The 27,469-nt window shown below is 39.2% G+C and overlaps 1 protein-coding gene across 2 annotated transcripts in view; it reads right to left on the bottom strand.

Annotated features, from left to right (window-relative positions):
- Positions 1-27,469, bottom strand: part of grik2 (glutamate receptor, ionotropic, kainate 2) — a 164,252-nt gene that overhangs the window by 134,098 nt on the left and 2,685 nt on the right. For both annotated transcript variants that reach the window (XM_066683827.1, XM_066683828.1), the window contains exon 2: positions 26,825-27,232. In XM_066683827.1, the coding sequence (XP_066539924.1) occupies positions 26,825-26,954 (130 nt within the window). In that variant the 5' untranslated portion in view covers positions 26,955-27,232. The remainder of the gene's footprint in view (positions 1-26,824; positions 27,233-27,469) is intronic.

Raw genomic sequence — 27,469 nt, 5'->3', positions numbered from 1 at the left:
TTCTTCATATACAGTGGGGAGGGAGGGCGAGGGTGAGGGAAGATCTCCTTCTCCTGCTTCTACTAGTGTAAATCCATGTATTGGGCTCAATGGCAATAGTAAAAACACTCATAAAAAAGTAAGCAGACTGTCAGTCTTAAATATTTTATTTTACTTAGCTTTAAATAACAAGTAACCAGAGTGTAAGGCTCCAACCACTGATCACTAAAATAATATTTTACAGTGAGATCATTGCTATGCTGCTCTCAAATGCTTCAAAAGCAGCATCATATTGAGCTGTAGTCAGAACTGATAAGGATGCACATGCTTAGAAGATTTCTTTATGCACAAAAAAGATTAAGAGATCACAGCTAGTCTCTTGGAATCATTACACGAAAGTCACTGCAAAACATTAACCACTGTGCTCTTGTGTTTTCTTCCTCAGCCCTGCAAGAGGCAGATTTAAAAAATAACTACAAGCTTTAGCTTCCCACTGTTATTTTAAAATGACACAAGTACAAATTTAACTCCTTCAGCAAGATCATACCGTTGCTGGCAGACCAAAACCTTCCTCTGATTTTCATCTCCATTATTATTATTTTCTTTATATATCTGTTGTTCCCCTTTACACTGTGTCAGAAACTCATAGTCTACAAACCCCTAGAAATGGTTAAAAAAGACATGGAGTACAATCTTGTTAACTCACTCCGAGTTAAGAACTGCTTTCTCTTCTATTAAAAACATTTTAGAGTAAGTTCAAACAGCGGTGTAGCATTTTTTACTGCACAGCTTCAAACACTATGAATTCGTTCTTATGGGATTTTGTGTATTTGTCTCTCACCACTTACCCAAGTGGTGAGAGAGTTTAATGACAGAACAAGACTAAAAGGAAGAAGGGATGCTTTCTCTCTCTCCTCTGTGAGTGTTCCTGCAGGTTTGTGGAGTGGTATGAGCAGATGACAGATGGTGACCTCATCGTAGCACTTTCACTAAACTGATTTTTATTAGGCTTAAACAAGTGTGAGCACTGCTAATTTCCTGTGGCGGACAGAATGCAAATGAGCCAATGCACAAGCTCAGAGGGACACTGCCCAGGCCATATGGAGCACACACACTACTGCCAAAACCCACACTCAGCCCAGTGAAAGAGCCAAAAGACCCATAGACCTACACCAACTACTGCTACTTACCCCCTATTAAACACAAGCAGCTACAGATCACGCCCTGTTCCTCGGCCCATACACCTCCGAAAGCGGTTCAGGTTTGTGTATTTGTATTTACTTCAAAGTAGTACAAAAAAAATATTTTTCATATAAGTGTTGTCTTTTTCTATTACAAATATGGTTTAAATGATTTGCACATGATTGTGATGATCCTCACTACGTCCCTTTTGTGGAAATGGGTTTGTATTTTACATGTATATTTATAGAACTGTGTCAGGCAATTATATCCAGACTGACTATCAATTCTAATCATGCTACAGAGGTGGGACACAGCAGTCTTCAGAATCTTGCACACCTTATTGGTGTGGTGAACACCCACCAGGCTGAGTGTTAAACCCTAATCAGAAATTAGGGGGAATCCCACTTCTGTTTTACCTAGAGGTAAATTACATTCTAGCACCTGACATTACTTCAACATTTAAGGTGATATTTCATATCACTGAGGAGTTAAAAGATGATAATATAGGATTGTTGAGCACTTACAAAGGCATATGCAGTACCCCTATGGCTGCAGACCAGTGCAGAGCTACCTACAGAGCAAGGCTAATAATCTGGGAATGAATCTCTGCTGTTTTTTATTTGCATTCTGATGACGTATCTGGATCTTAAAGGGTTGTCCTGTTTCATTACACCGTGTAACTTTGTTCCAAGCAGAGACTATTGAGAATATACCGTCTATGGTTCCAAGGATGACACTTGAAAAAAAGAGGTAGGGGTAAAAAATAAGGAATGGGATTCACCCTTAAAATGAAGTGGGGCTAACCACACAATCACGGTTGCAGCATAATGTAAAGCTTGCACATGTGTACATTCATGTACATGTCCATTTTTATTCAATAATTTAATTATTATCATTAAATAACATTTTTTTGAAAAACACTGCACTACAATACATTAATTATTGTGTCTCAGATAAAAATAAAGATTCTGAATTCTGTTTAATGTCAAATAAAACCTGAAAACAGATCATTTATCTTTTGTGTCATTTGAAAATACCAGCTTCCCTTTAAAATGAAAATGTCATGATGAATGAATCAGTAGAATGGGTTCCAGATTACAAATCCAATATGAGATCTTGTCACCCCGACTTACATTAAAAATGTATATTTCCTACTGCACAACTTGACAGATGAAGCTTTGTTATGACCAGAGAATGTACCACAAATCCGTGCTATCGGGTTGCAATTCATATTCCGTATTTAAAATGACTTTGAACACACCCAATTTCAGTGATTTGTATTAAAAGTAAAGGTTTCTTTTTCATCTCAAGAAAAGTTTTGTACATACAAGGTTTTGTGTTTTGCTCTGATAGAGATATTATGTAAGACTTCAGATGTTCATCTCAGAGTCCAAGTCCATTTTCATCCAACTATCTATAATTTGCCAAAAATGAAATTGCATTAAAGTGCATTTAATCAAAATATTAGTTAATGTTCAGTTTATCCACGCTTTGTTCACAGTGCTATATTGAATTGTCGAGTCCTTGCCAATTCTTACTTAAGATCCCCAGTGAAATTTGCTTCTCTTTCTTTTATTGTTTATTCTTTTTAAATTTTCTCTCCATATGCCAGTTAAAATGCATCCCATCTCTCTCTGCAGTTCTCTTCATCTGCCGTCTGCAAATGAAACAGTGCTATTCCCAAAGCACTGGTTACAATATCTGAGCGCAGAAACTTTCACACATAGAAGGGAATGTGCAGAAACATGCATGAAAACGATCACAACACAAAGGCAGTGTGGGCCGATAAAAGCCACCTCTTTCTTCCTCTCCCTTCCTCTCCACCCTCTCTCTCTCTCTCTCTCTCTCTCTCTCTGTCTAATTTCCTCCTTTCTTCTTTTGTTCTTCCTAAGCACCTCTTCTGGGCTGTACTCTCCAACTCTCATGTTTTCTAGGTTTATCCTGCCATGCCTTCACTGGAGGCTTAGAACTGGTAGCTCCATTGCTGAGGCGAGGGGTTTCTAGGTTAGCTCATAAATTTCTATCTTACAATAATATCAGGGAGATAACGAAACATTCTCACAAACTGACTCCCTCACAATTAAAAACGATGGCCCTCAGAGGAATATCACCCAGACAAAGAAAGGTTATTCTTTTATAATAAGATGTAGCCAGAGGACTATTCCACCTCCATTTCTCTCTCCCACTCTCCCTCGCCTCATCAGAGGTGACTACTGCAATATCTGTCCTTTCAGCAGCCTCTTCCTTCCTCAGTCACTTCTCAGACATTATCTTCTACTGAATGCAAAGGTCAAACGCTAATTCCTCTGCTAAAGCACTTAATGTTTGCTGGCATCCATTATTGAAAGGCTCCGGCAGAGAGAGGCAATGTGATCTCCACTTTGGTCATAATTGCACTGAATGGTAGTAATGTTAAAATGGAGCAGATAATGAGAGAGTGAGAGTGTGAGAGTGAGAGAGAGAGAGAGAAAGAGAGAGAGAGAGAGAGAGAGAGAGAAAGAGAACTGCTTTGTCTATAACCCAGACAATATTTGCCTTTTTATGCTTCCCATATGTGATAATACTAAAAATATAATATACACCATAGGATTCCTAAATTAAATAGGTTTACTGGGCACTATGTAGAAAAGTGTGAAGAACAGAGCTACCCTGCACAAAGTCAGAACACATGCTCACTGCTCAAATGAAAGTCACTTGCTCTTAGTAACAGTCCACTTGACATTCCCTTAAAGCTTGTAAATGGGACTTGAACAAAACCACACTAATTCTGATAAAACTTTTCAGTTGATCACTCCAAATGGTATTGATTTATCTTAAACGATCAACACATAAAGATGCATTTTTAAATTGGAATGAAGAGGTATTTTGCTTCTTCTCAATGCTCAAGTGAGCTGACCCCAGGTAGACCTCCATCCACCTTGACAAAGATGAATGGTTAGAGAATGTGAATGAAGTTAAACCCATGAAGGCAAGAAGATAATGTGAGTTTTAGAGCATCAGAAATAGTATAAGCCTAAAGTCAGCTAACTTTTAAGGGAAACAATTTAAACACTCTGTAAAGTATTTTAAGAATCCTGCTAATATGTTCTTTGAATCTATTTTATCTGTTTGTAAAAGAATTCCAGCCAATGACTGCAACTTAAGCATCAGAGCTACTGCTGAAAACTAATCATGGAAATAATTCAAGGTTTTAAACAACTCTACTCCCACTCACCCACTAACATTTTCAAAAACTGCGAGGATGTGGCCACTGGCTTTTTTTTTTATTTTTTTTGTAATTCACCCAACACTTTTAACTCACAATATCGGAAGGTGTTTCATTTTCTTTTCGCATAACCATTGTATTACAGTTCAATACATGGAGAAGTTCTCATTTAAGAGCAAAAGAGTGGGCCTGGACTAGTCTGACACGGCTGAAGGGTGTTGCAAATACATGAGATATCGTCTCACTGACACTGGAGAGTTGTCAAGTCCTCTAAAACTACTCTGAAAAGAACATTCTGACAACCACTTCAGTCCAGAGAGCAATGAGGTAAAGATGTTACACGGTGGCCATTCAAGTAAAAGGGAAAGAAGAGCATGAACAGAGCATGAATTAACCATCACATTGAAACTTGACAAAACTACCGTCTGCCTCTTGGCTTTTCCGGGCTGCTCCTGGCTGCTGAGTTAGGAGAGATGCTACACGGGAAACATTGCACTCAGACTCCGTAAAAACCTCGCTCACTAAACTTAAAGCTGCGTCTTTACTGAATCCTGAGTTTTGAATTAAGCGAGGCACCTGCCTAAGGGCCTGCAGCAGGGAGTCGCTTTTGAGTCAGCGCTTTCTTGCAAAATCATCTCCACACATCTGTTACGTAAGCTTAGGTTTAAGACAGTTCTCAGAACCCATCCTTGGCCTCGCTAAGCACGAGTCCTGCTTCCGGATCATCTGAATTTTCTGTGCTTCAAGGGGAACAAAAAGCTCAGTCTACGCAGTGAACTCTGGACCGACAGTCTTAAAAATAAAAGTGACAGAAAGGGTTTGTTGGAGCGGTGCCAAAGAAGACCAGTCTTTGGTGCACTAAAGAACATCTTAATGGATGTCTTTTTAAAGAAGCTTTTTTTGCAAATGATGTGCAAAGGTGCAGAAACTTTTCTTAAGAGGTTTTCCCTTGAGCCATACATTCAGATTACGGAGCAGCTGCAAATTTTCTTTATTAAATGTGGTATTTCAGAACTCCTGAGTACTTTGGGTGAAAACCTTTCCAGACTATAGTGCAAAATAAAATGGCACAGAGCTTCTCTCCAGCCTCTTTTGTCCAATTCACCACTTGGCACTGAGATTAGATTTGTTCTATAAAAACAACGGAACTGGGGGAAAATATCCCACTAACACAGTTGCTGACATCCACAACTCAAATATAAACTCTTTAAGGGTCAGGGGACACCAAAATAGCTCTATTACATTACAAAATGGATAGAGTGTTGCCTGCAGACTCCAATGTCCATTTAACTGCCCCTAAAAAGATGATCTAGGGCTGAAAGACTGCAAAAGACCTACTGAAAATAATACACAGAGCACAGAGAAGAAATTACAAGAGACACAGCTGATGAGAGAGAAAAAAAACGAAGGTCACAATAGAACCACCAGGAAAGAGAAAAAGAAGAAGAAATGGAGAGATAAGCAGAGATGGCTTCCATTCACATTCTATATGCGACAACCGACGCAGTCAGACAGCCTTGACTCACAAGACACTCACAATGCCTCTATTAAAACTGCTGTAAGGTCTTTTGTTCACACAGACTAAACGGAGAGAAGTTTTTTTGAAAATATCCAGACAAGGTGCACCTGACCCTGAAGGGTATTGTTTTTTGAATCTAAGCTTGAGTAATATCCTCAGTCTCAGGGCAGAAATCAAGCAAAAGTAATTTGATTTGGTGACGCTTGGATGTTCCCTCATCGATCTGCTAGCCTGCTGAATTGGACAGGTCAGCCATGTGCAGGAAAGAGGAAGTCTTGACTGACTTTTGCCCTGCGGAAGAGAGCGAGAACTGGTTCTTCATTTGCAGGCCAACTCGCATTGTCATGAATTGCTGCATGACCAGGTCTTTCCAAAAAGAAAAAAAAAAGAAAACCTACAGCCATTTGTGTCAATAATTCCTCAATAGCAGGGAAAAAAATCCCACTTTGCAGATTCAGCAGCAGCAAATGTTCCAGATAAGCTCTACCTCTTTATACAGGACCAGAGAGGGAGATTTAAATAATATTCATGTTGCCTCTCTTTGCCCTACTATTATACTTTTTTTTTTGCCTTAATTCATATGAATGGGGTGGCAGCACAGTGGGGATCAGGGCTCTCTTATGTGACATCAAGGAGAACACTCCGTAAGGAATGCAGCGCCTATTAAAATAAAGAAATGCCAGGGGCAAAACTTTCTTTTTCTCTCTTTTATATACTCTTTGCCAACTGAAACATCCAAGATGGGGGCTGAGCAAAATATACCTGCAGCTCTTCCACTTTTAGACTGTAGGGCTGAGAAAAGTTTACATTTTCATTTGAGTGGACATAGGTTACATGTCGAGAAGAATAGATTAAAGGGTTTACAGAGTACACCCAGTTAATAAAGTAATCTCTCTCTCTCACTCTTTCTCACCAATGATACTGCAGTTTCCCTCAAGATCCTTATTTTCACATTCTCATACAGGGAAACCCGAGTTTCACACATGTGCACACACAAACACAGACAGACAACTTGCAAAGTGCTTTGGTATCTGCTCAGAAAAAAAAGAAAGGTACACATTACAGAAACAAGACATGTGCTATTACAAAGCATTACAGTGCAGTGCAAAAAGCACAGTTCCGTTGGCTAACAGTGCTTTAAAATGTATTGCAATGTATTAAAACACACTGATGTAACATGGTTCACAGCGGACCTGGATTATTTTGACAGAGTATTTACGTTTATTTAGGGCTGCAACGAGTTGTTTAGAGTTATAACAAAGCATAGGCATGGATTGTCATTATCGCAAAAAAATAATATAATATAATTAATGATAGTAATAATAATAAGACATATAGTCTATGTCTGAAATGACCTGACTGTTATTAACTAAGGCAGTATTCTGAAGGACGGGTGCCCTGACAGCTGCCTGAGTTTTACACAAATTTGTAATTATCATAGTGAGTGAGCATCAGAATACCAGTGTCCTGGCAATGTGTTGACATATTGCTGCCTTTAAAGCCAGTTTCTAATGCAACTCAGTTACAACACCTTCAATCCAAAATGGTGCCTTTAAGGCACTGACACATGAGAGAGCAAGACAGCAAGGCACTGAGATTGCAGCCTTCTGTTTCAGACACAACTATTATTATGAGACCTTTAAATTCAGAATGATTATAGTAAAATACTCATGACGGTTGAGATCTGGATTTGTATTTATTTATTTATTTTATTTTTTTGCATTTTAAGAGGAAATTGATTTGTCACAGAGATAACTTGAAGAAAATGTTTGTAGCTAAATGACCTCAAGAAAGCAAGATCCACAATTCACACCACACAAATATGCAGTTTCTCAACGACGCAAAAAACACAAACATTTTCATCTCTCACTAATAGTAAGTTGTTTGAATACCCAATCTACATGGCTAACATCAGCTCAGTGAACGTAACTATAGTCACTGATGTTGAGTTGAGTGTAGTAAAAAGTAAACCCAACCTCAGGTCAAAATGTATTAAATGAACTGGTATGGCAATATAAATTTGGATGCTTTTTATAATGGGACGATGTCTAAAATCTATTAAACACACAAGTCATAATATTACAAACGTGCCAGTCATTCATGTCTGCCATAGAGTTTCATGTAGAACTCAATGATGTATTAGCTGTTACTTCAGCAGACATGTCTCTCTCAGAATCATATAAAACATCAAAAACAGAAATAAACACTCAAAAAAGATAGGCCACGTGTTGAAAATGAATGAAGAAGCTATGGAAATATTTTACTGTATTATCTTAATAGCAAAATAAAAGATTTATCTGTGTAACAGTGTAAAATACAAAAAGACATTCCTTTGGAAGACACTTGTAAAATTAATTTCTCTGTGAATTTCACAGTGACAGTCCATGTATTTTGGGGATTTGGGCATTTAGAGACCTCTCTGGTGAGATTTGTATATGCTCCAAACCTGAGGAAACATGAGGAAGCTTGGGGAAATATGTGTTCCTAAATAGTGCCCAGTCCCTACATACTGCATACTAGATAATTAATGGTTTTATTAATGTTATTTATTTGTTTGTAAACACATTAAAAATAATTAATTATCATTTGTAACACACAGACAGAAAGTATAACGCTGAACTGTTATTTTCCCACATCCATCTACACTATTAAACCTCAGATCTTGCTGGATACTGACCTTAATTTGTCTTTGCCTTCAGTCAACATGAACCCAGCTTCAGCACATATTTGTTAATAGGTTTAACCATTAAACCATGAAATTTAATTCATTAATCACTGATAGAATGTCTTTTTAGACACTGATGAATATTTGATGTGTACCTTAACATTTGAAATGATTAAATTCACATTCTCAGGTCTCAGCTTATTCTTTACATTGATATTTTCAGTAAGCTCTCTAACACTTTCAGCATTACACACTTTCAGCCTTTCTATCTCTGTGTTAAAAATGATTATTAATGACCTTTATAGTGTTTACAACCTGATTAATAATCATATTTTTAAATAATTTATAAACCTTTATAAGTGTAGTCTTGTTTTAAAGTGATAAAATGAATTACAATATATTTATTAGGTACTTTGTGAAACAACATGTGCAAGCTCGTGTCATGCAGTCAGACTCAGTGGTCATAGTGGACTGGTAACACACTTCTGTCACGTATTAATGAGCAAACGAGCAAACCACACATGAGGTGTTGTCCAAAATTTCTTACTATCCTCCTGAATTCAGCTCCCTATAAAAGTGCACTTTGAGTCATGTAGGGAATAGTGAGCTGGGGGTCATTTCGAACTCAGCTTGACTTTGCCCTTCTGATATCACCATTCGCAGTGGATCATAATCTGCGCCATTAGCAACACAGTGGTTGCTCTGGTAACAAGCAAAAAGTGTCTGAACCTCTTTCAGAGGCTGTGCATGTGAGGTAAGTAGGTAAAGACGTGTAACGTGGCCAGAAAAACTCCTGAGAAATCCTACACAAAGACTATTTTCAAATATATATATTATATTAAGCAAGGACAGTCACACCAGTACACTGACAGCATTTATAATAATATTTTCTCCCTTCCCCACTCAAGAATACAACTGCTTTCGTATATGCTACAATTATATGCTACAATTAATTGTGATGTTACATTTCTTGGACCATGCAAATATGATGATTCATGGAAACTCCCCCAGAAACTCATCTGAATCATCTGAGGTTACTAAACATTTGTGAATGTTTAGTAAATTCCTTTGGCCATGACAACAGCAAAGCAAAGGCCAGGATTACGATAACAATTAACACATAATATATTGTTCACTCTTAACACATGGACCCATCTGCTATTCTAAAAATGTCACTGTCCACTACAGGCAACAACCCTAGAAAACTGTGCCATGTCCACATTTAATATGCACTAAAGGATCCTTAATCAAGATGGATTGATTACAGAGCGTGAGAGAGACAGGATGAGAGAGAGAAAGAGTGAGAGAGAGAGAGAGAGAGAGAGAGAGAGAGAGAGAGAGAATGGGAAGAGGAAAAGAGAGAAGGAGGGGGTAGACAGAGAAGGAGAGAGACGTTGGTGGTTAAATTATGTAGCCAGCGTCGTCACCCATGTCATAATGAGCTGAGGAGGATCCCGGGTGTGATGACCTGTGTGTAACATCGTGTCACACTCATTTACCAGCAGCAAGAAGCCAAAGGTCACCCATCGAGAGAGAGAGAGAGAGAGAGAGAGAGAGAGAGAGAGAGAGAGAGAGTTATGAGGGGGGCTCATTCTACCATGTAATATAGGACAAAACCACCAACAGATCTCTATTCAAATCTCAGACAGATTGGAGTTCAACATGCTACGATTATATATAGTACTTGGAATATCACATCCATGCATATATATATATATATATATATATATATATATATATATAAAAGGGAAAAGTGGATGGAAATTATTGAAATTAAAATATCATGACTACCAAAAAACACATCAAATATGCTGCATATGTCCTGTCCACTTTGTGAGGAAAGTAACTAAGGTCATAAAAAGAGCTAATATTACATTTATTACAATAGTGAAGACACCGCAAACAACTGGAACTGACATGTGGTTTCATAATAATAATAATAATAATAATAATAATAATAATACACCAGGATGGTTTGGAATACTAATAATACATTTGAAAACGTCACAGGGGAAAAAAAGGCCAACAGTGAAGTGTGGTCATGGATGGGTTCTATTTTTCCTTCCAAAAACCACTGGAATCTTATTAGGATACATGACTGCTTCTGCCAGGAGGCTATTCCTGGGTCAGTTCTTGGTGGGATATTTTCTGAGTGGTGGTCCTCTCTCAGCACAGCCATTGCACTGATAAGACATGGTGGTAGGTGTCATGCTGGTATGAATGTGTCAGGGCTTTTACGCATCATTGTCACGGCTTGTTGGAGAGTGGTCTGCCACAGAGGCGGCTCTTCCATTGCTGGGCAATATGGTGAAATGACTATTATATTTAATGAAATGTTCATATAACACACTAATCACTATGTTTTAAGTAGTGCAATATTAGAACACTAGTGTCCAAAATTCCAAGTAATGCACTGCACAAAAACCAAACCAGAGGATTAACAGTCATGCTTGGTCAGTAGCACGACCACAAAAATACAATAATGAAAATAAAATGATTTAATAATTATATTCGTGGCATGGCACAACACAGCTAGGGTCACTGCTTTACAACACCCCTGGGTCCACCCCTGCCTTGAGGCATTTTCTACGAGGAGTTTGGTTTGTTCTCTCTGGGTCTGTGTGTGTTTTCTCCTGGTGTTCTGGTTTCCCCCACTGTACGATGGAAACACATATGAAACCAGTACAGGACCCTACATGCATTATATGCCAATCAATAGGAATTAAACAATTTTAGAATACAGCCCCAATCAAAAGTTTGGACACACCCACCCAGGGAGGGTCTCCTTTGTTTAGGGCCAATTTCCACACATCATGATTGTACAGTACCAGTCAAAAGTTTGGACATCTTCTCATTCAATGGTGTATGAGGCTGTGATGGAGTGCTGCCCAGTTCCAGTAGTGTTTTCCTTGTACCCAATTAGTCCAGGTAGGCTCTGGACATACTGCGACCCTGAACTGAATAAAGGGGTTTTAGAAAATAATAATCTTAGTTTATCACAGTATTTATTTCTGTATTTGTATATATTAGCTGTGCCAAAATGCCCTCCCAATCAACTACAGTATAAACTTCCAGACCTGATGAAACTGACCTTTTTAAAAAATAAAAAATAAAAACTGGAGAATTATGCAAAATGATAACTACACACTAGAACAAACAATCTAGAAAGTCGGTGTTTAATGTGATGTTTCAGATCCGCTGAATTCCTGAGGATTTTCCTTCCACGTGTTAATTTATTTTCTGAAATTATCAAGAGGCCTTACACCACTACTGTGATCTAATCTTTCAACAAGCCCTCTGCTGTATTCCCTACAGTACACAGCACTTATTTACATCCCCTAAGCGCTCTTCGCTTCCACTGCATACACTTCTACATGCCACACATCAATATTCCTCAATAATCTGGAGTACTTGAGGCACCAGTTCTAAACTGCCTGTGTGCGCTCTCTAGCCAAAAAGAGACGGAGAGCGGAGTCCCTATCGTCTCTCAGCATTTTAAGATCATGTTTAATTCAAGAGAAACATCCTTTATTTATTTCTCTTTTTATCTCTGTCTTTCCCTCTGTTTCGCTCTGTCTCTCTTTCCCTTACTCGCTCTTTCTCACTCTCGCTTTCTCTTGCTCTCTCTCTCACATCTTCTCCAAAGGACTGATGAGCCCTGACTGTGACATCGGGGGAAATCAAAGCTTTACCCCTCCCTTATGGTAAAGGCAGGGGCACAAACGCACAAACACACACATGTGCATGCACACACACACACACACACACACACACACACACACACACACACACACACACACACAGCCTACAATCCCTTGATTCCTCACAGCCCTGGCCCTAACGCCAGAGGAGTCATATTGAGTTCTGCACTCCCAGTCTGATAGCATTCTCCACGGGGTCCCAGGGAAATCAGATAGGAACATGGGAGTTAGAAAAGGCCTGACAAGTGTCTGGAGCAGATGTGGATGCACACACAAACACACACACTACAGATCAACAGTCAGCACTAATAAATATATACATACAAAATCACACTGCACATATAACACATGCAGGGCTCCCCATACAGACCAACACCACAAATACATCACGAGAAATATCTTCAGCCTTCAGTCTGTATCAAATCTCCCTTTCTCTTCATAACTATTTTAACCCTTTTTCCAGCTGCCTGTGATAATAATGTAACGCTTATGATATCAATTTACAATCTGGAAAAATGGGGATGTGTAGTTGTATTGATAGTGGTTGTGAAATCTAAGAAAAATGGATGAATCATATATTGTACAATGGGTGTTTTTAGTGGTAAGGTACAATGAGAGCTAGTGGGTAACCTTCAGGAAACAGCACAAGGAACAAAGCCTCCATGAGTCATCAGTCAGACCTTCTCAAGGGACTAAAGGAAACTACCAAAAGAAGAGTGAGTGAGCTCACACACACACACACACACAAATACCTATCTTATACTCTTGTTTTATACTATGTCACCACAAGAGGTTATACACGTGCTCCATACGTAGTGTACCATGGAGTACCCTGAAAATTAAAGCCATTGTTTATCCTGACATTAACTGTTTTACCAGTGAAAACAACAGCCCCTTGTTCAGCAGAACCATGTTCAAATTTCTATTTCTTCTTATGTAATGCACATTTGGTTTCTTATGAATATTTCTCCGACCCTTTTTTCAGTTCCACTTTTAACTGCTGTTCCATTTAAGATGGAAATGTGGCTTTATTTTATCTGCATTGTACTGGACCCTAAAATATTACCCTTTAAATTAGAATGGAAATTTGAATAAGTGCTTTCATCTACAAACACAGATAATTCCAGCAATGTATTAAATGGAGCAGAAGTTATATTCTGACATTTATGCAAATGTGGGGTATAAAACTGACACCACTGTAATGGTAAATACCAACATCATTTTTCTGTTTAAGTGAACAGCTAATTACACACAGACCAAAATTCTCAACCAAGTGAGAGTTCTTTTGTCATGCCTCTTACTCTAATCCCCTCACATTAAAATGTGATTTTAAATTATGTTGTGATGTTGAAAATTGAGCAGCTACGTAATGGCCCAACAGGCAGGTTTTTCTGATGGTGATGGGAAACATTACACATATGAAACAAGTACAGGACTCTACATCAATAGGAATGAAACCCTTTTAGAACGCAGTACCCATCAAAAGTTTTGACACACCCAGTCAGGGAGGGTTTCCTTTGTTTTGGGCCAATCTCCACACATTGTGAATGAACAGTACCAGTCAAAAGCTTGGACATCTTCTCATTCAATGGTTTTTCTTTGTTTTTTTATTATTTTCTACATCATAAATAATATGGAGGACATTAAATCTATGAAGAAACACATATGGAATTATGTAGTAAACAAAGAAAGTGTTAAACAAACCAGAATATGTTTTATACTTAGGTCATCACCTGGAATGGTTTTCAGTGAACAGCTGTGGCCTTGTCAGGTGTTAATTAGTAGAACTGCTCCCCTTCTTAATGAGTTTGAGACCATAACTTGTGTTGTGCGGAGGTAGAGCTGGTACACAGTCCTATACAGTGAATAACCCTATTCCACCAATGACTAATGAGAAGATGTGGCCAAACATTTGATGTGTACTGTAAATATTTATAATAAACACCCTGTTGTAGAGCATCCCCTTCCTAAACATGAGTCAGTGAGTATGTGAGTGACTTACACAAGCTCCATTAGTTAGTTCACATCAAAAATTCAAAGACTAGCATTAACCTCAGTAACCACAGAAATGTTTCTGCCGTTCTAGTTTTAAACAATGAAACACTTACAAAATCAGGACCATTCCTCAGGCGCTGACACTGTAGGTCATCCATAATTTGTTTTTTTTTTAGGTTTTTCTGCAAAGTCACGTCTGTTTTGCTCAACACACACACACACACACACACACAAATACATTCACTTCACCCGCAGTGCTGACCCATCCCACTGGTGGTCAGTAGAGGCTGTGTCAGACATGGGTGTTGTGATTCAGCAGTGCCATGGGAGGTGTGCACTGACCTGCAGACGCATGTCACCTCAAGCAGTGTTTGAGCCCCACGAAGAGAAGGCACAGGGGTAAGCCCTGAGCAGAGCATTGACATGCAGTGAGAATAGAACAAAACAAACCAGGAAACGGGGACAAAGAAAAACAAAGAGAGCACCTAACAACACTCGTCGTTTTTCATTGTTCCAAAGAATTTAGCTGAAAATGTCACTGGACGACTGTTGGCTCAAGCAGAGTTGGTGCTTAATAAGCACCTTGACCTCTTCCATCTGGTGAAGAGCTCCAGTAATGATTCTGTTTCAGGGGTAGGGAACCAGACACGGCAAACAGAGGGTTCTGTGTGTCTATTGATTGAGCTATATCAGCCTGATAACTGCGGCGATAGAGGAGAGTCGGGGAGAGAGAGTGAGAATGAGGATGAGGGAAATAAAGAAAGGATTAAAGATTTTCCCTCAGTGAATAAGCCATAAGGAAGGGGGTCGGGTGTAGTGACAGACTAAGGCACACACACAGATATCCACATCTTCCAAATGGACAACGGCACCTCACCTCAAAGTCTACACTTCTAAAAAAATGCCCCACAGTTACACTAAAGCAGACTGTGCTATATAATCTCTGCTCTCAAGAGGTTACCTCTCATTCTGAATGCTCCAACACACCTAAATGATGTGACATGACTGGTTTTAATGACATTTCAGGAATTGAATTTAGGACCACATCAGCAGAAATCTGCCGGACTGGTGGGCGGGACCAATAATAGAGAAGTGGACTTCTGATATCTATCCAATTCGGCTTTGTATTCCACTTCGATTTTTTCGAGTAGATTATTATTCAGGTTTCTTTTAGGACCAGAGCGAGGATACGGACCGGAATCTACTTTCCCCTGAGCCAGATCATTCTAATTCATAACACTGCAAATGAGTTATTGACTCTGGGATGCCTCGTGGCAGAGTGTGATGAGGAGGCTAAGACCTTGTACTGCCTTTCCCATCCCTTCCTTTTCCCTATCTCTACTTCTCGTAAAAAAAAAATATATATATATATATATATATATAGGTAACTAGAGGCATCTGTGCTGCTGGACAAACTGCAAACAAAGCTTGCACACACCATTTACTCTTCAAAAACCTCATAAAGTTCCTGAAGGTCTACGCTCTTTACTACACCTTTATACAAATACAAGGACAACAGAGTGCAATGATTCACTGCAAAACTTAATTCAGTCACTGTGGGAGGTACTTTGACATTGAGGCTGAGACTGAGTTTAAAGAGCCCAGATTTTTAACCATAAACAGGACTCTAGCTTACAAAGCAGTCTGTTTTAAATGTTCTGAGTTTTGATTTCACTAAAATCAATGCATTTACATAAATCTGCCTAGTCAGCCTTCAACAGTTTCACTGCAGTCATTCACGGTGAAGTTATAAAGAATGTTTCAGCCTACGTTCTGGATGTTGCAGAAAATAGAACAGCCAATCAAAACAGAGGGAATTTACATAATATCCAACTATTATCAGGTGCAGAAACAAAGACTGTTACCTGATTAAAGCAATAAACACTAGTTGCAAAATGGTCATGTTAAAATCAGTCATGTCTGGTTTAGACTAGGGATGGGGAGATTCACCGATTCACATCGGTGGTTCGGCACACATGTCTGCGATGCGACTGCACCGGTAGATTCAAGTTGCATCGGGTTTAATTTGCGGGCGAATTTACGGTGCATCGCCTCTAGCCTTTTTGCATCGGCAAATACCATGGTTAAATCGGGTGTTTTGTTTTGCAGTATTAATTCCTTATTGTAACGTATTTTCTGAGTCAACGTATTTTTTTATTGATTTCTTTTTTTTTCTGAGGCAACATAAATGCACCATCGTGTCCTCAGGCACGGACTCAAGCACGCAGACGTACACAACAAAAATGGAAGGAAACGAGAGCATTAGCAACGACAAAGAGATATTTAATGCACCAAAAAAGACACACAAATCAAACGTGTGACCATATTTTGGGTTTTTTTAAGCGAGGTGGTCAACTTAACAAGATGCACTCAATCTGCAAGCAATGCCGTGGGGCTATAAAATACGTTAGTAGCACGACAAACCTGGTGACGGCACGACGGCATGGTGTGGAGTAGCAGATAAGTCTAGCAGACAATAGTATGTGTTGCAAATCATAATTTTCTCTATGCATATTTTTAATACTGCACTTTTGAAAACTGTTCATCTTATATGTTTTATACATTTTGTATAAATATAGACGGAGAATATAACTGAGTAATTCAACTGAATAAAATGTAATTCTCTGTCTGAATGTATTGAATTATGGATTTTTTATATTATGTATTGGTTTTACTCCATTGAAAACAACCAGATGCATACATCCCTCAGATTGTTACAGAGAGTAAAGCAGAATTGTGCTATTGAGTTAAGAAAACTGATGGGTTAGGCTAATACATCCTCAAACCTCAACTAACTGTATCGAATGATTACTTATAAAACCAAATCCTCTTATAATTAAGTCATATCGTTATCAAATCATTTTTGAATCGCATTGTATCCTGAACAGGGTTGATTTGTATCGCATCGTATCGACAAGGGTTTTCAGTGTATCGCAATTATATCGTATCGGTGGCAGTGTATCGAGATGCGTATCGAATCGACATTAGTGGTGAAGATATACATCCTTAGTTTAGACATATAACACCCCTCACAAAATACTAGCACGCTTAAACTAAATTAATGTTTCCAAAATGATCATCTTTTAGGACAGAACTAAGAGAACTGTTATTGATTTATTATTAGTATTATTATTATATTATTATTATTATTAATGACAATTTAAATGCAATGTTCAGTACATTGTGTGTTAATCAGCTTGAGGATACTTGATATTCTCTGCTTTATTGGCTACCCACTGTGATACAGACAGCAGCATCATGCAGCTCTTGTAGGAAAACACTATGCAAGATTTGTATTTTGGCTCCTGGGCTCCAAGGAGTTCCCCCTACAGTTGTACTTCACTTTTACAGCACTGTCCTGGAACTAATTGAGGGTTGTGTGGTGTCCATCTCTTCTCCCAAAGTTTCCTAGTGCAGTTTCTTCCGTGCCAGCCCAGACTTGCAACAACAGTGGCTCTGTTCTCACTATTGCAGGTCACAATGATTTTGAAACTGTAATTTTAAGGTAAAAATGATTATTGTTCCTTTTCCTTTAAAGAACAAAAATATACATAAAATGTGTGAGGATACAAGGTATGTTCAAATGTTAGTGGCTTGTATCTAACCCTAGATCTCATGCTCTGTTACAGCCTACAAGCCAAGCTTTTCTTGGGGGTGGGGTAATATTTGTAAATGTGCACAAAAACATGTTCCTCATGAATGAACCCAGCGGCTCTGCTCCATTCCGGAAGAGCCTTGAACATGTGTCTGTTCCAGTTGTAATCACTGCCATGTCTTTAGCTACAACCTTAGATGTTCTAGTTAGATCATATCTGATCTGATCCTGTATGTTTATATGCTTTTCACCCCTGAAACTCTATCATGATCACTTGAATATTTTTTTTTCCAGTAATCACTATTAAAACAAACATGCAGTGATGAGTGTGAGAAAGGAAGGCATAGTCCCTTTGGAGTTAAAGTCATACACTTCAAATGAAGCAATGCAATCCTTAGGGATCATAAGTATAACAATAAACAATAAGAATATTATGTGCACAGTATCAAACGCAATGTCTTGGGAGACACTGCTGGTGGTCAGTATGCTATAGTGCACTTACATATGATCAGTACAACGAAATTGGCCCTAAGGAGAAATGCAAGCAAGGCCTATGTAGGTGATATTTAAGAAATAATTCAAAACTGACAAATCTGAATATATGATAATTTACTACAGTTTAACACATGCTGTGGTTTACCGCTACCTCACTTGAAATCCCATGAGCCGTTTTAAAATTCAATTAAACCCAGTGTCTATCTTTTCACAGCTGCAGCAGAAAGTGTTATTTTTCATTCTTTCTTTAGCAAAGGAAGTGCAATGGAAACATACTGTCCCATATTCAGCCCTAGGGCTGAAGGAAAGTGTGGTGACATGGGTGCTATGTTAAGAAACTTCAGGAACCCCCCCTAGGAATAAGCGCCATGTCCAAGGACATAATCGCAGGGTCAAAGGAAGGACAGGGGCATTCTAATTAGCGCTTTCACAACTAACTACATTGTTCATGTTCCTGTCCACAGTTTAGACAGGCAATCATCCAGAATGTACAGAGCTTGCATCCATTTTAACTACTGTTACTTCAGTTACCACTAGACAATAACACACACTCTTTAAGCTGGAAAACCAGCATGAGCTAGAGTCTCAAATCTGAGAGGGAAGTCTTGAAATACTCATTTTCATGCATCAAAGCATTATGTTCTTTCAAAACTGTACACTCCTTAATGCTGGCGAGACAAGTCCATCATTACCAGAACCAACTCCCTCACCCCCCCCCCCCCTCTCTCGTTCCCTTTGTGAGCAAGTCCTTTCAAGTCACCAATACCGCTCGCTGTGTTTTGTTCCTTAAAATGGAAAATGATATATTAAGCATGAAACTGATTCATAAGTCAGAGATAGTTTCATATTTCTATAAAACTAGCTGAGAGTGAAACATGAATATTTTAAGCAGCTTAGCAATGATTTAAATATATTTACTCAGAGTCATCTGGCTCCGGGCCAGGACACAGTGTAATACCCACAAAAAAAAAAAAAAAAAAAGCAGCAGCTACAGTGTATTTGAGAGAGCTGATAATTCAGACTGGCAGCACTAAGCCATATAAAGTCAATTAACTGAAATATTTAAAAATTTATTTATCCTCTTTAAAAATTTTGTAGGAGCAGATAACACAGAAAAAAACATAGTGCATGGGCAGAGAAAAGCAGAGCTCTGGAACCTGTACAGGGAAAATAAACATGAAGGGCTGGCAAAAGAGGGAGCATCATTCAGATTATAAAAGACTGAGGAAATGTACTTATGTACTTATGTTTGTAAGTATATTATATACTTTCAGAAGTACTACAGGAAAATGGATGGGTGACTGGATCTTCATCTATTCCAGCACTCAGGATATCTCCTCTACAGACTACAGCCATATGCTGAATGCAAGGTCCTATTCACATTTATTAAACATTTATTAAAGCTTCATCTAATAATATAATACATTCTTATTGGAAGCATATTTCAACCTACACCCAAAGGTGAATAAAGCGATTCCCACTGTAATAACCCCACTGTAAGATTTCAATTGTAAGAACCAAATTAGGAAAACATGCTTTTAGTTTTTCTGGACTGTCAGACTAGAATTTTGTAAAGTTTAAAAACTACTGGAACTTGTACCATTAAATAGTTCTAAAAACATTCTTCAGACGGTGGAAGTGGGTAAAAGAGAATGCCTGTGTTTTTAATGAAATATAGAGGGTTGATTGTTGATTTCTGATTTGTTTGTTGTCTGAAATATTTCACGTATTGCTGCCTGTCTTGGCCAGGACTCTTCTGTAAACAAGATTTTAAATCTATGTGAGATTTCTTTCCTGGTTTAATAAAGGTAAATTGGTTAATAAATAATTTTTATAGACCTCCACTCATTAATAAGTTGAGAAATAAAGACCTTAAAATTGAAGTATATAAAGTTGGAATATCTTAATACAGCCAGCATTTTTCAGCATAAAAACTGCCATCCGTTAGACTACATTAACAACATGAAGGAATTATACAAAAAAAGTAATGGTACTAAATATATAACTGTGTATAAAGCAAATGTCTTTACTATGTGAATCAGTTACAAGTAAACTTAGTATGACTGAAAACCTTATTACATGTAATTTGCTACATTTATCTGGTCACTAACCACCACTGTCAACAACATGAATTATGTTGCTAACTTATAATCACAGTCACACAAGCGTGTGTGTGTGTGTGTGTGTCTTACAGACAATCCAAGATACAGAGGCCTGCCAAATGTCACCACTTTGATCTACCCACTGCCACCCTTGCTGCAAATCACTTTTAAAAAAAGAAATAAATAAACATGATTATCAACTGCTCTAACCAGATTATCTCCCTGCTTCCCAGCGAGATGTATATGACATTCATGACCTCATAAGTCTACAGCCTGAGTACAACCACAGACCAGAACATGTTTGACTGCTTCCATGCATGTTCTAAAAAGCATACATTAATTTATTTGACCAGAGTTAGGTTGTCACACTACATTGTCATCAAAAAATAAAATCTGAATAATTCAACAATAATTTGAAAAATCTATTGATGTTTGAGGCTTTGCAATGCACCAAGTATAAATTCTAATCAAATTAAATCATTTTAATGTCTCAGATTTGCATATTGTAAACATTTTATAGAGAATTATTTAATTTTCAAAAACAAATTCTCATTTATCCATTAATTAATTCACAGACAAACAAGGACATTCAGAGTGATGTGAAATATTTTTTGTAGAGAAATTTATTATCTACAATTTACAAAAGTAAACCAAGAGATGTGACATCTACAGCATAACTATAGCCTTTTAGTTACCATTTTAGAATAAGACTACACTTATAAAGGTTTGTTAATGGTTATTAATTAGGTTGTAAATGCATTAAACATCATTAATAATCATTTTTTAATCATTTTTAATCATAGATAGATAGATAGATAGATAGATGACACTTTCACTGTTAGACAAATTACTATTAATGACTTTTAAGGTGTTTACAACCTAATTAATAACCATGTATTAAACAGATTCTTAAACCATTTATAAACCTTTTTAAGCGTAGACTTATTTTAAAGTGGAATCATTGTTTATATTCCGTCCAAAATGACCACATCTGATAATGTAAGTTAAGTTTCTTTGGGTTCACTTTTGCCTTATCATGTCCTGATTGGAAAAGTATATATACATTTTAGGTCAAAACTATCCTAAAACAATTTGGAACCATTTAATTGAATAACTTTCTCGGAGTTAGCTCGAAGAAGCATTAAACTCTCAAATGTCTGGCTCCCATCAATACCAGTGTGAACTATTCTGATATTATTTCACTCGAATGCAGCATTCCACTTCAAAGCTCTCTAAATGATTTTGCTTCTATATACATTACTTATTTATTTATGATGGAATATAAATCATATACGTGGAAATTGTCTTGAAGTCGTGAGTCAGCTTTTTCCCATTATTTGGTGAGATTTATCCTGCACAGGAACCACAATAACGAGGAGTTTATTTTCAAAAAGCTAAAGGAATGGGTCAGAGGACATTTCTCTGTTTATTTTAAATATATTTAGAATTTTAATGCACCTTTGAACAAAGGCTTAAATCCCCACAGCTTATGACCCCACTGTGTTTGAAAGAAGTTAAGTAACTAAAGATGATAGACAACCTTGAAATATGAGCTGAGAAGCACTATGCCCTCTATATTTTCCCCATGGCTCAGTAGAAAATACATAGAGCAATGCATGATATCCCTCCTTCACACACACACACACACACACCCAAGGTCACTGAACTTGTGTTAAAAACAGGCCTGTATTTGAGGAGGAGGTCATAATGTCAGTGTTGTTCCAAACGAATGGTCAGCTCCACAGAGGACAGACAGCAGTCAGTGACACAGAAACAAAGTGACTGCCCATTTCTCTCTTGACCTCATCTTCCTGCAGCTGAAGAATTTGGGAAGGAATGCGACGCTAAACTAAGGAAGGATTTTAATCTAAAAGATCAGATCGGCTTTGATGCGTCTATAGAATTTCTGCTTGAAGAGAACTGACTACTGATTGCGTTTCTAAACCGATGCGTTCCATGCATTGCGAATCAACTTCAGATGTCAGATAATGGGTGGAATTATTAATAGCCTTGATAAAAACCGGAATCTTGATCTGGATATCTGAGTCATGCTGTCTTAACATGATTGATTGGGGTAAACAGATTAATTGAGATATTAGCTTGTGAAATGTCATTCCTATTTTATACCTGATTCCACTCCTCACTCATCCGCTTATCCATGTATTGTCTCTAAGTAGCTTTCATTCTCAGTAAATCTTCTTATTTACAAGCTGTGTTTAGGCTAGGGGTAGTGCACATTGCTCTTTGGGTGACAGGTGACGGTATTAGCATGACTGCAAAGCCATTTACTAACTGGAAGGATAAAAAATATGTGGGTCATCAAACCCAGGGATGAGCCTATTCTTTTATGGACCATGTGGTCAAACAACTCCCAATATTAGACATGTGCTTTGCATAATACCATAAGCAACTGGCTTATTACGGAGGGTTGGAGGATATAAAGAACATAATACTGAATCATGATACTGAAATCTCTAGTTCATATCTAATGTAGTGCACAAACACGAGAGAAACCTGGCCCAATTTATCCAGACAAGTGAGTTCATATTTAATGAGTGAATTATGCAGAAATTTGGAAAACTGTAGGAATACCCCTTTTCAAAATAAGAGCACACAGCTTATTCATTAATCAAAAATACTACATAAAAAATACGTGACTCATAATAAGAAAACTTCAGTTTATATCCTTTATGGAATGACTTGCAATATTTAATACAGTGTATCTAATATTCAATAGACTCTCTAAATACATTATTTTTCATACTAATTTCATTGTGTTTGACGGGTGGATTGTGCCTCCTCTAAATTCAGGACAAAAAAAACAGGAAAATACATATTTTTGCCACACTGCCCACCACTAGTGCAAGCCCTAGGTTATATGTATAATTTGATTATAAAACTATCAAAGCTGTGTGGACTTCTAGGTGTTATCCTGTTAACAATAGCGTATGTATTCAATGCACCAACAAGCAATGGCTTCCATATTTCAGAAGAGGAAGAACAGAGATGATTCATGAGGGCTTTCTCTGTGTGTAAGCATGTCTGTCTATGTGGTAGAAGCTGCTAGCCAGCTGTTGTCGCAGCCAGCTGCTTCCTGATGGGAGGAATCTGATGACACATGCAAAAGACAGCAGCAGCTCTCTCTCTCTCTCTCTCTCTCTCTCTCTCTCTCTCTTTCTCTCTATCTCTCTCTCTTTTCCTCTTTCTCTCTCTCTCTTTCTCTCTCTCTCTCTCTTTCTCTCTATCTCTCTCTCTTTTCCTCTTTCTCTCTCTCTCTTTTTCTCTCTCTCTCTCTCTCTCTCTCTCTCTCTCTCTCTCTCTCTCCCTCTCTTCCCCCCCACTGGCCAATTCTATGGAAATCACTTATTCCCTCTGTGTAAGCTGCTTCAGGTTATAGCCCTCACTTACTTCATTTGCTACAGGATGGACGCCGATCTGAATTCACCAGGGATAGAGTCCAAGTTCACATAGGATTATTAGGATTATGTCACACACACTTCACACCCTACTGATAACAAATCTTACCAGTTTTAGGTATTACCCAGTCATGCTGATATGTCCTGTACATGGACATTTGGTTTATCACATGCTACATTTACCTCACACCTACCTTCTGTAAAAGAATCAGTAGAAATACAATTTTAACCTGCTTTTAGTAACTGAGCTTTACCACAGGAAATACCTTCATACCCTTGATCTATCCAGCATGACCTTTCACATACATATAAATATATTTACCATAAATATCCCACTCCAGATGTATAGATTCTGACACAAACTAAGCAGTGCTTTTCAATATTTCATTGTTTGTTTGTTTTAAGTTTGCCATAACCACTGCATGGTGGTCAACTGCTCAGATTAGAAGCTACTGAACCAGCCCTTTGACGTTAAACCCCTGAACTCTAAGTGTGTGGATGTGGATGTGGGCTCACTTCAGTTCTTAATTCGTATGCAGTATACACTGTCATTACAGTTAAAACATGATTTAAAGTAGTTAAGAAATAATGCATATCAAGTTCAATAATTGAATCCTAATCCAATGGTGTGTAGAATAAGGGAAACCCCCATAGCATATAGAGCAGAGCAATGGGCTTAAAAGCCCATTGTTAATTTAGACCACTGCTGTAACTGTATAATGGTATGAGGCCACATTTGATTGGACAATATTTTAGTTGCATTCGTTTGATTTGGGTTTACAAGCTGAGTTTAAACACATCTAAAAGAAAGAAAGGAAGTAAACAAGTTTTTGCTCCTTTCTGTGTAGGCTGCCTCTGTCCATGGTCCTCAAAGGATGTTGGCCACACTGGATGGCTGTGTCCGATTACAGTAATCCACCTGTAAACACGCAGGCTAACACTGTGCCTCTGCTTCAGCGCAATGGGCTTGGAGCGACTCTGGTAACCACGCTGCAGACGTGCAAACCGCCAGCCGCTCACCATAATGCGACCCCTTATTCCCTAATCGCGTTAGGCAGCTGGAAGAGTCTCTGCTTATGGCTCACAGGAGGAGGAAGATGCACTGTTAAAAAGCGGTTACAGATCGCAGGGTCTTCTGTAATCCTAAATGAAACAATAAAGTGTAGCCAAACACTAATAAAGAGCCAGTGGCTGGTTACCAGCTGAAGGTAGGCCTGGTTTGTTTTCTTACACTTGTGGCCCTATTAGAGCATTTGGAGTGATACGAGGATCCTGCATTTCTTCCTCATTGTTCTATTTGTGCATGGGGAATGAGAGCACACTCGCCCAGAGCAGTTTGCTACAGCAAGCTCCTATCCCGGCGTGTAAAGCCAAGCGCTTTGTAAATGAGCCTCGGCGGCCCTGTGCTCGTTTCAGTCCGAGCAGCCCCAGTGTTGGTGTTGTGTGCCTCTTAAATCAAACGAGCACTTCACTTCCTGCGATCAGGAAATCGCTTTGACACATCACATAATTAAAGGAAAGCACAGGCCGTGCTGGAGTGATTCCCCAGGGTGCAGTTCGCATCAGATTGATCGCACAGAGTGAGGCCAAAAAGAGGCAAACTTCAGACAGGCCCTATCTTCCGCCCTATAAGAGCAGCGAGGCTCGAAGTTGTCCAACGGCCCCGGTGTTTACACAGCCCTTTTCTCACTCTCTGAGGGTTATTATGCTGATATCCTCTATGGCTCTAACCGTAGCTGGAGTGTGAAGGCACCTTGCACCTCTGCCTCTTTGACTCGCATATATTCCCTTCCAGTGTGCAGCTGTGCAGCAGAGGTGAGGGTGAGCTCAGACAGAAAGTATGCTGGCCTTAAAACGGTTGCTACTAGCAACATGCAAGCTGTAAAAGCCGGTATTAAAAAAATGAAAGTGAAAGAGTGAATGAGAGAGAGAGAGAGAGAGAGAGAGAGAGAGAGAGAGAGAGACCACTTTAAATCAACACAGGCCAATTCCTTGTGCTGAATTAAAAGAATGAAAGAATATTGTTTACACCCTCGATCTCACAAACTGAAAGAGTACCACAGTTAAAGTCACATGAAACTGTAATTTACTCCACTTTATCAACAACATTGTTTAAATCGGAAAACGCATCCCAGTAATTAGAAGATTAGCTCAGAAGCAAGCCAACACCTTTCTTCTAAATACAACAACACATCCAAAACTCTCTGGCATTCTGGCTCAAAACATTCAGTACTCAAGCCAAAAACAAACAAACAAACACAACCTTTAGATTGGCAAAGAAAACCACAGCAAGTACATTTCAATTCTGGTCACCGTATTAACCAGACCAAAACAACACTGCTAATACACTACTCCACAAAACTGTTTAGCTGCACCTGCAGTGCTGAAATACTCAGGTCCACTTGGACACCACTGCCCACTTTAGGTTAATTTGACAAAGGGGATTTGGCAGTAAATCAGCTCTCAGTTCCTACTTCTTAGACTTCTCAGAGACCAGTGGCTTGAATTACAATACGCACGCCTAGGAAGGAGCTGTATAACTATCAACAGCAGTGGATAAGCTACGACACGGGGTATTACTGAGTGTAATTATAATCCAGGGCCTTTAGGAGCGTTTTAAAAGCCTCTTATGACCCTAGTGTCTACACTTCACTTCATCAACGCTCGTCAACACTGAACTGGAAAAACTTCGCCCGAAGCCGTTCACCTTGAGCAGTGCTGTGTTTATGAAGAGGACAATGAGCAACAACAATGATCCACAGAGTTACAGCACGCCATTAAACCCCGCTGAGCTGGAATCATTCTCAAAGCCGGCCAGTGCACAAGAGGTCGGGAAGAGTGCGCGTGCATGCGGGCTGACAGGAAAGTGAGAGTCACAGCAACACGTGAACCGGGAGTGCAGGAAAACAACCATGGCGCCCGAAACAACTCGGCTGAAGGGAGAGAAAGAAAATGTTTGCAAAGTCTTACCGAATCTCAGGACGTGCGGCATTCCTCGAGAATATCCCACACACAAGAGCAGCAGCAGCAGCAGCAGGAGTCTGACACAACAACAGCCCCTGAATCCCGCTCGAGTTAGGAGCGGCGAGGTCATCTTCATGACGCCTGCGGGGAGTAAACAGAAGAGCGGCCAAGTCTGCTGTGTCTTTCTACTGCGGATTTAAATTCCCGTGGCTCGTGGACGGACGGAGGGAAGGACGGACGGCGCGCTGGTGTGGTGCTCCGGGGCGCGCGCGGAGGATCACGGCATGGTCGCGGCTCGTGCAGCAGCCTCTGCGTGTCCGCTTCACTGCGCCGAGCAGCAGCAGCCCTCAGCCCCAGCGTCCATGTTTAGGAGACGGGAGACATCCGGGCCGAGTCCATCCGCGAGAGAGAAGCCTGGGAGAGGAGAGGAAGGGGAGGAGGGGGAGGAGGAGGAGGAGGAGGAGAATAAAAGGAGGAGGTGAGCAAAGAAGCTCGAGCTCGAGCCGGCTGGGTTCGCGGGTCTGAGGGAGAACCGGAGCCAATGGGGAGCCGGGCACGCGAGCTCTCTGTCTCCGGCGCCGTGTTTCTACCGCACTGCTGCGCAGCCACTGACGTCGAGAGAGCGCGAGAGATACACAGCAAGAGAGAGAG

Source organism: Hoplias malabaricus, chromosome 10, assembly GCF_029633855.1.
Source record: "Hoplias malabaricus isolate fHopMal1 chromosome 10, fHopMal1.hap1, whole genome shotgun sequence".
In the NCBI taxonomy this organism is placed as follows: Eukaryota; Metazoa; Chordata; class Actinopteri; order Characiformes; family Erythrinidae; genus Hoplias; species Hoplias malabaricus.
The sequence above is the reverse complement of the archived record's forward strand: the minus strand, read 5'-3'. Positions and strand labels throughout refer to the sequence as shown.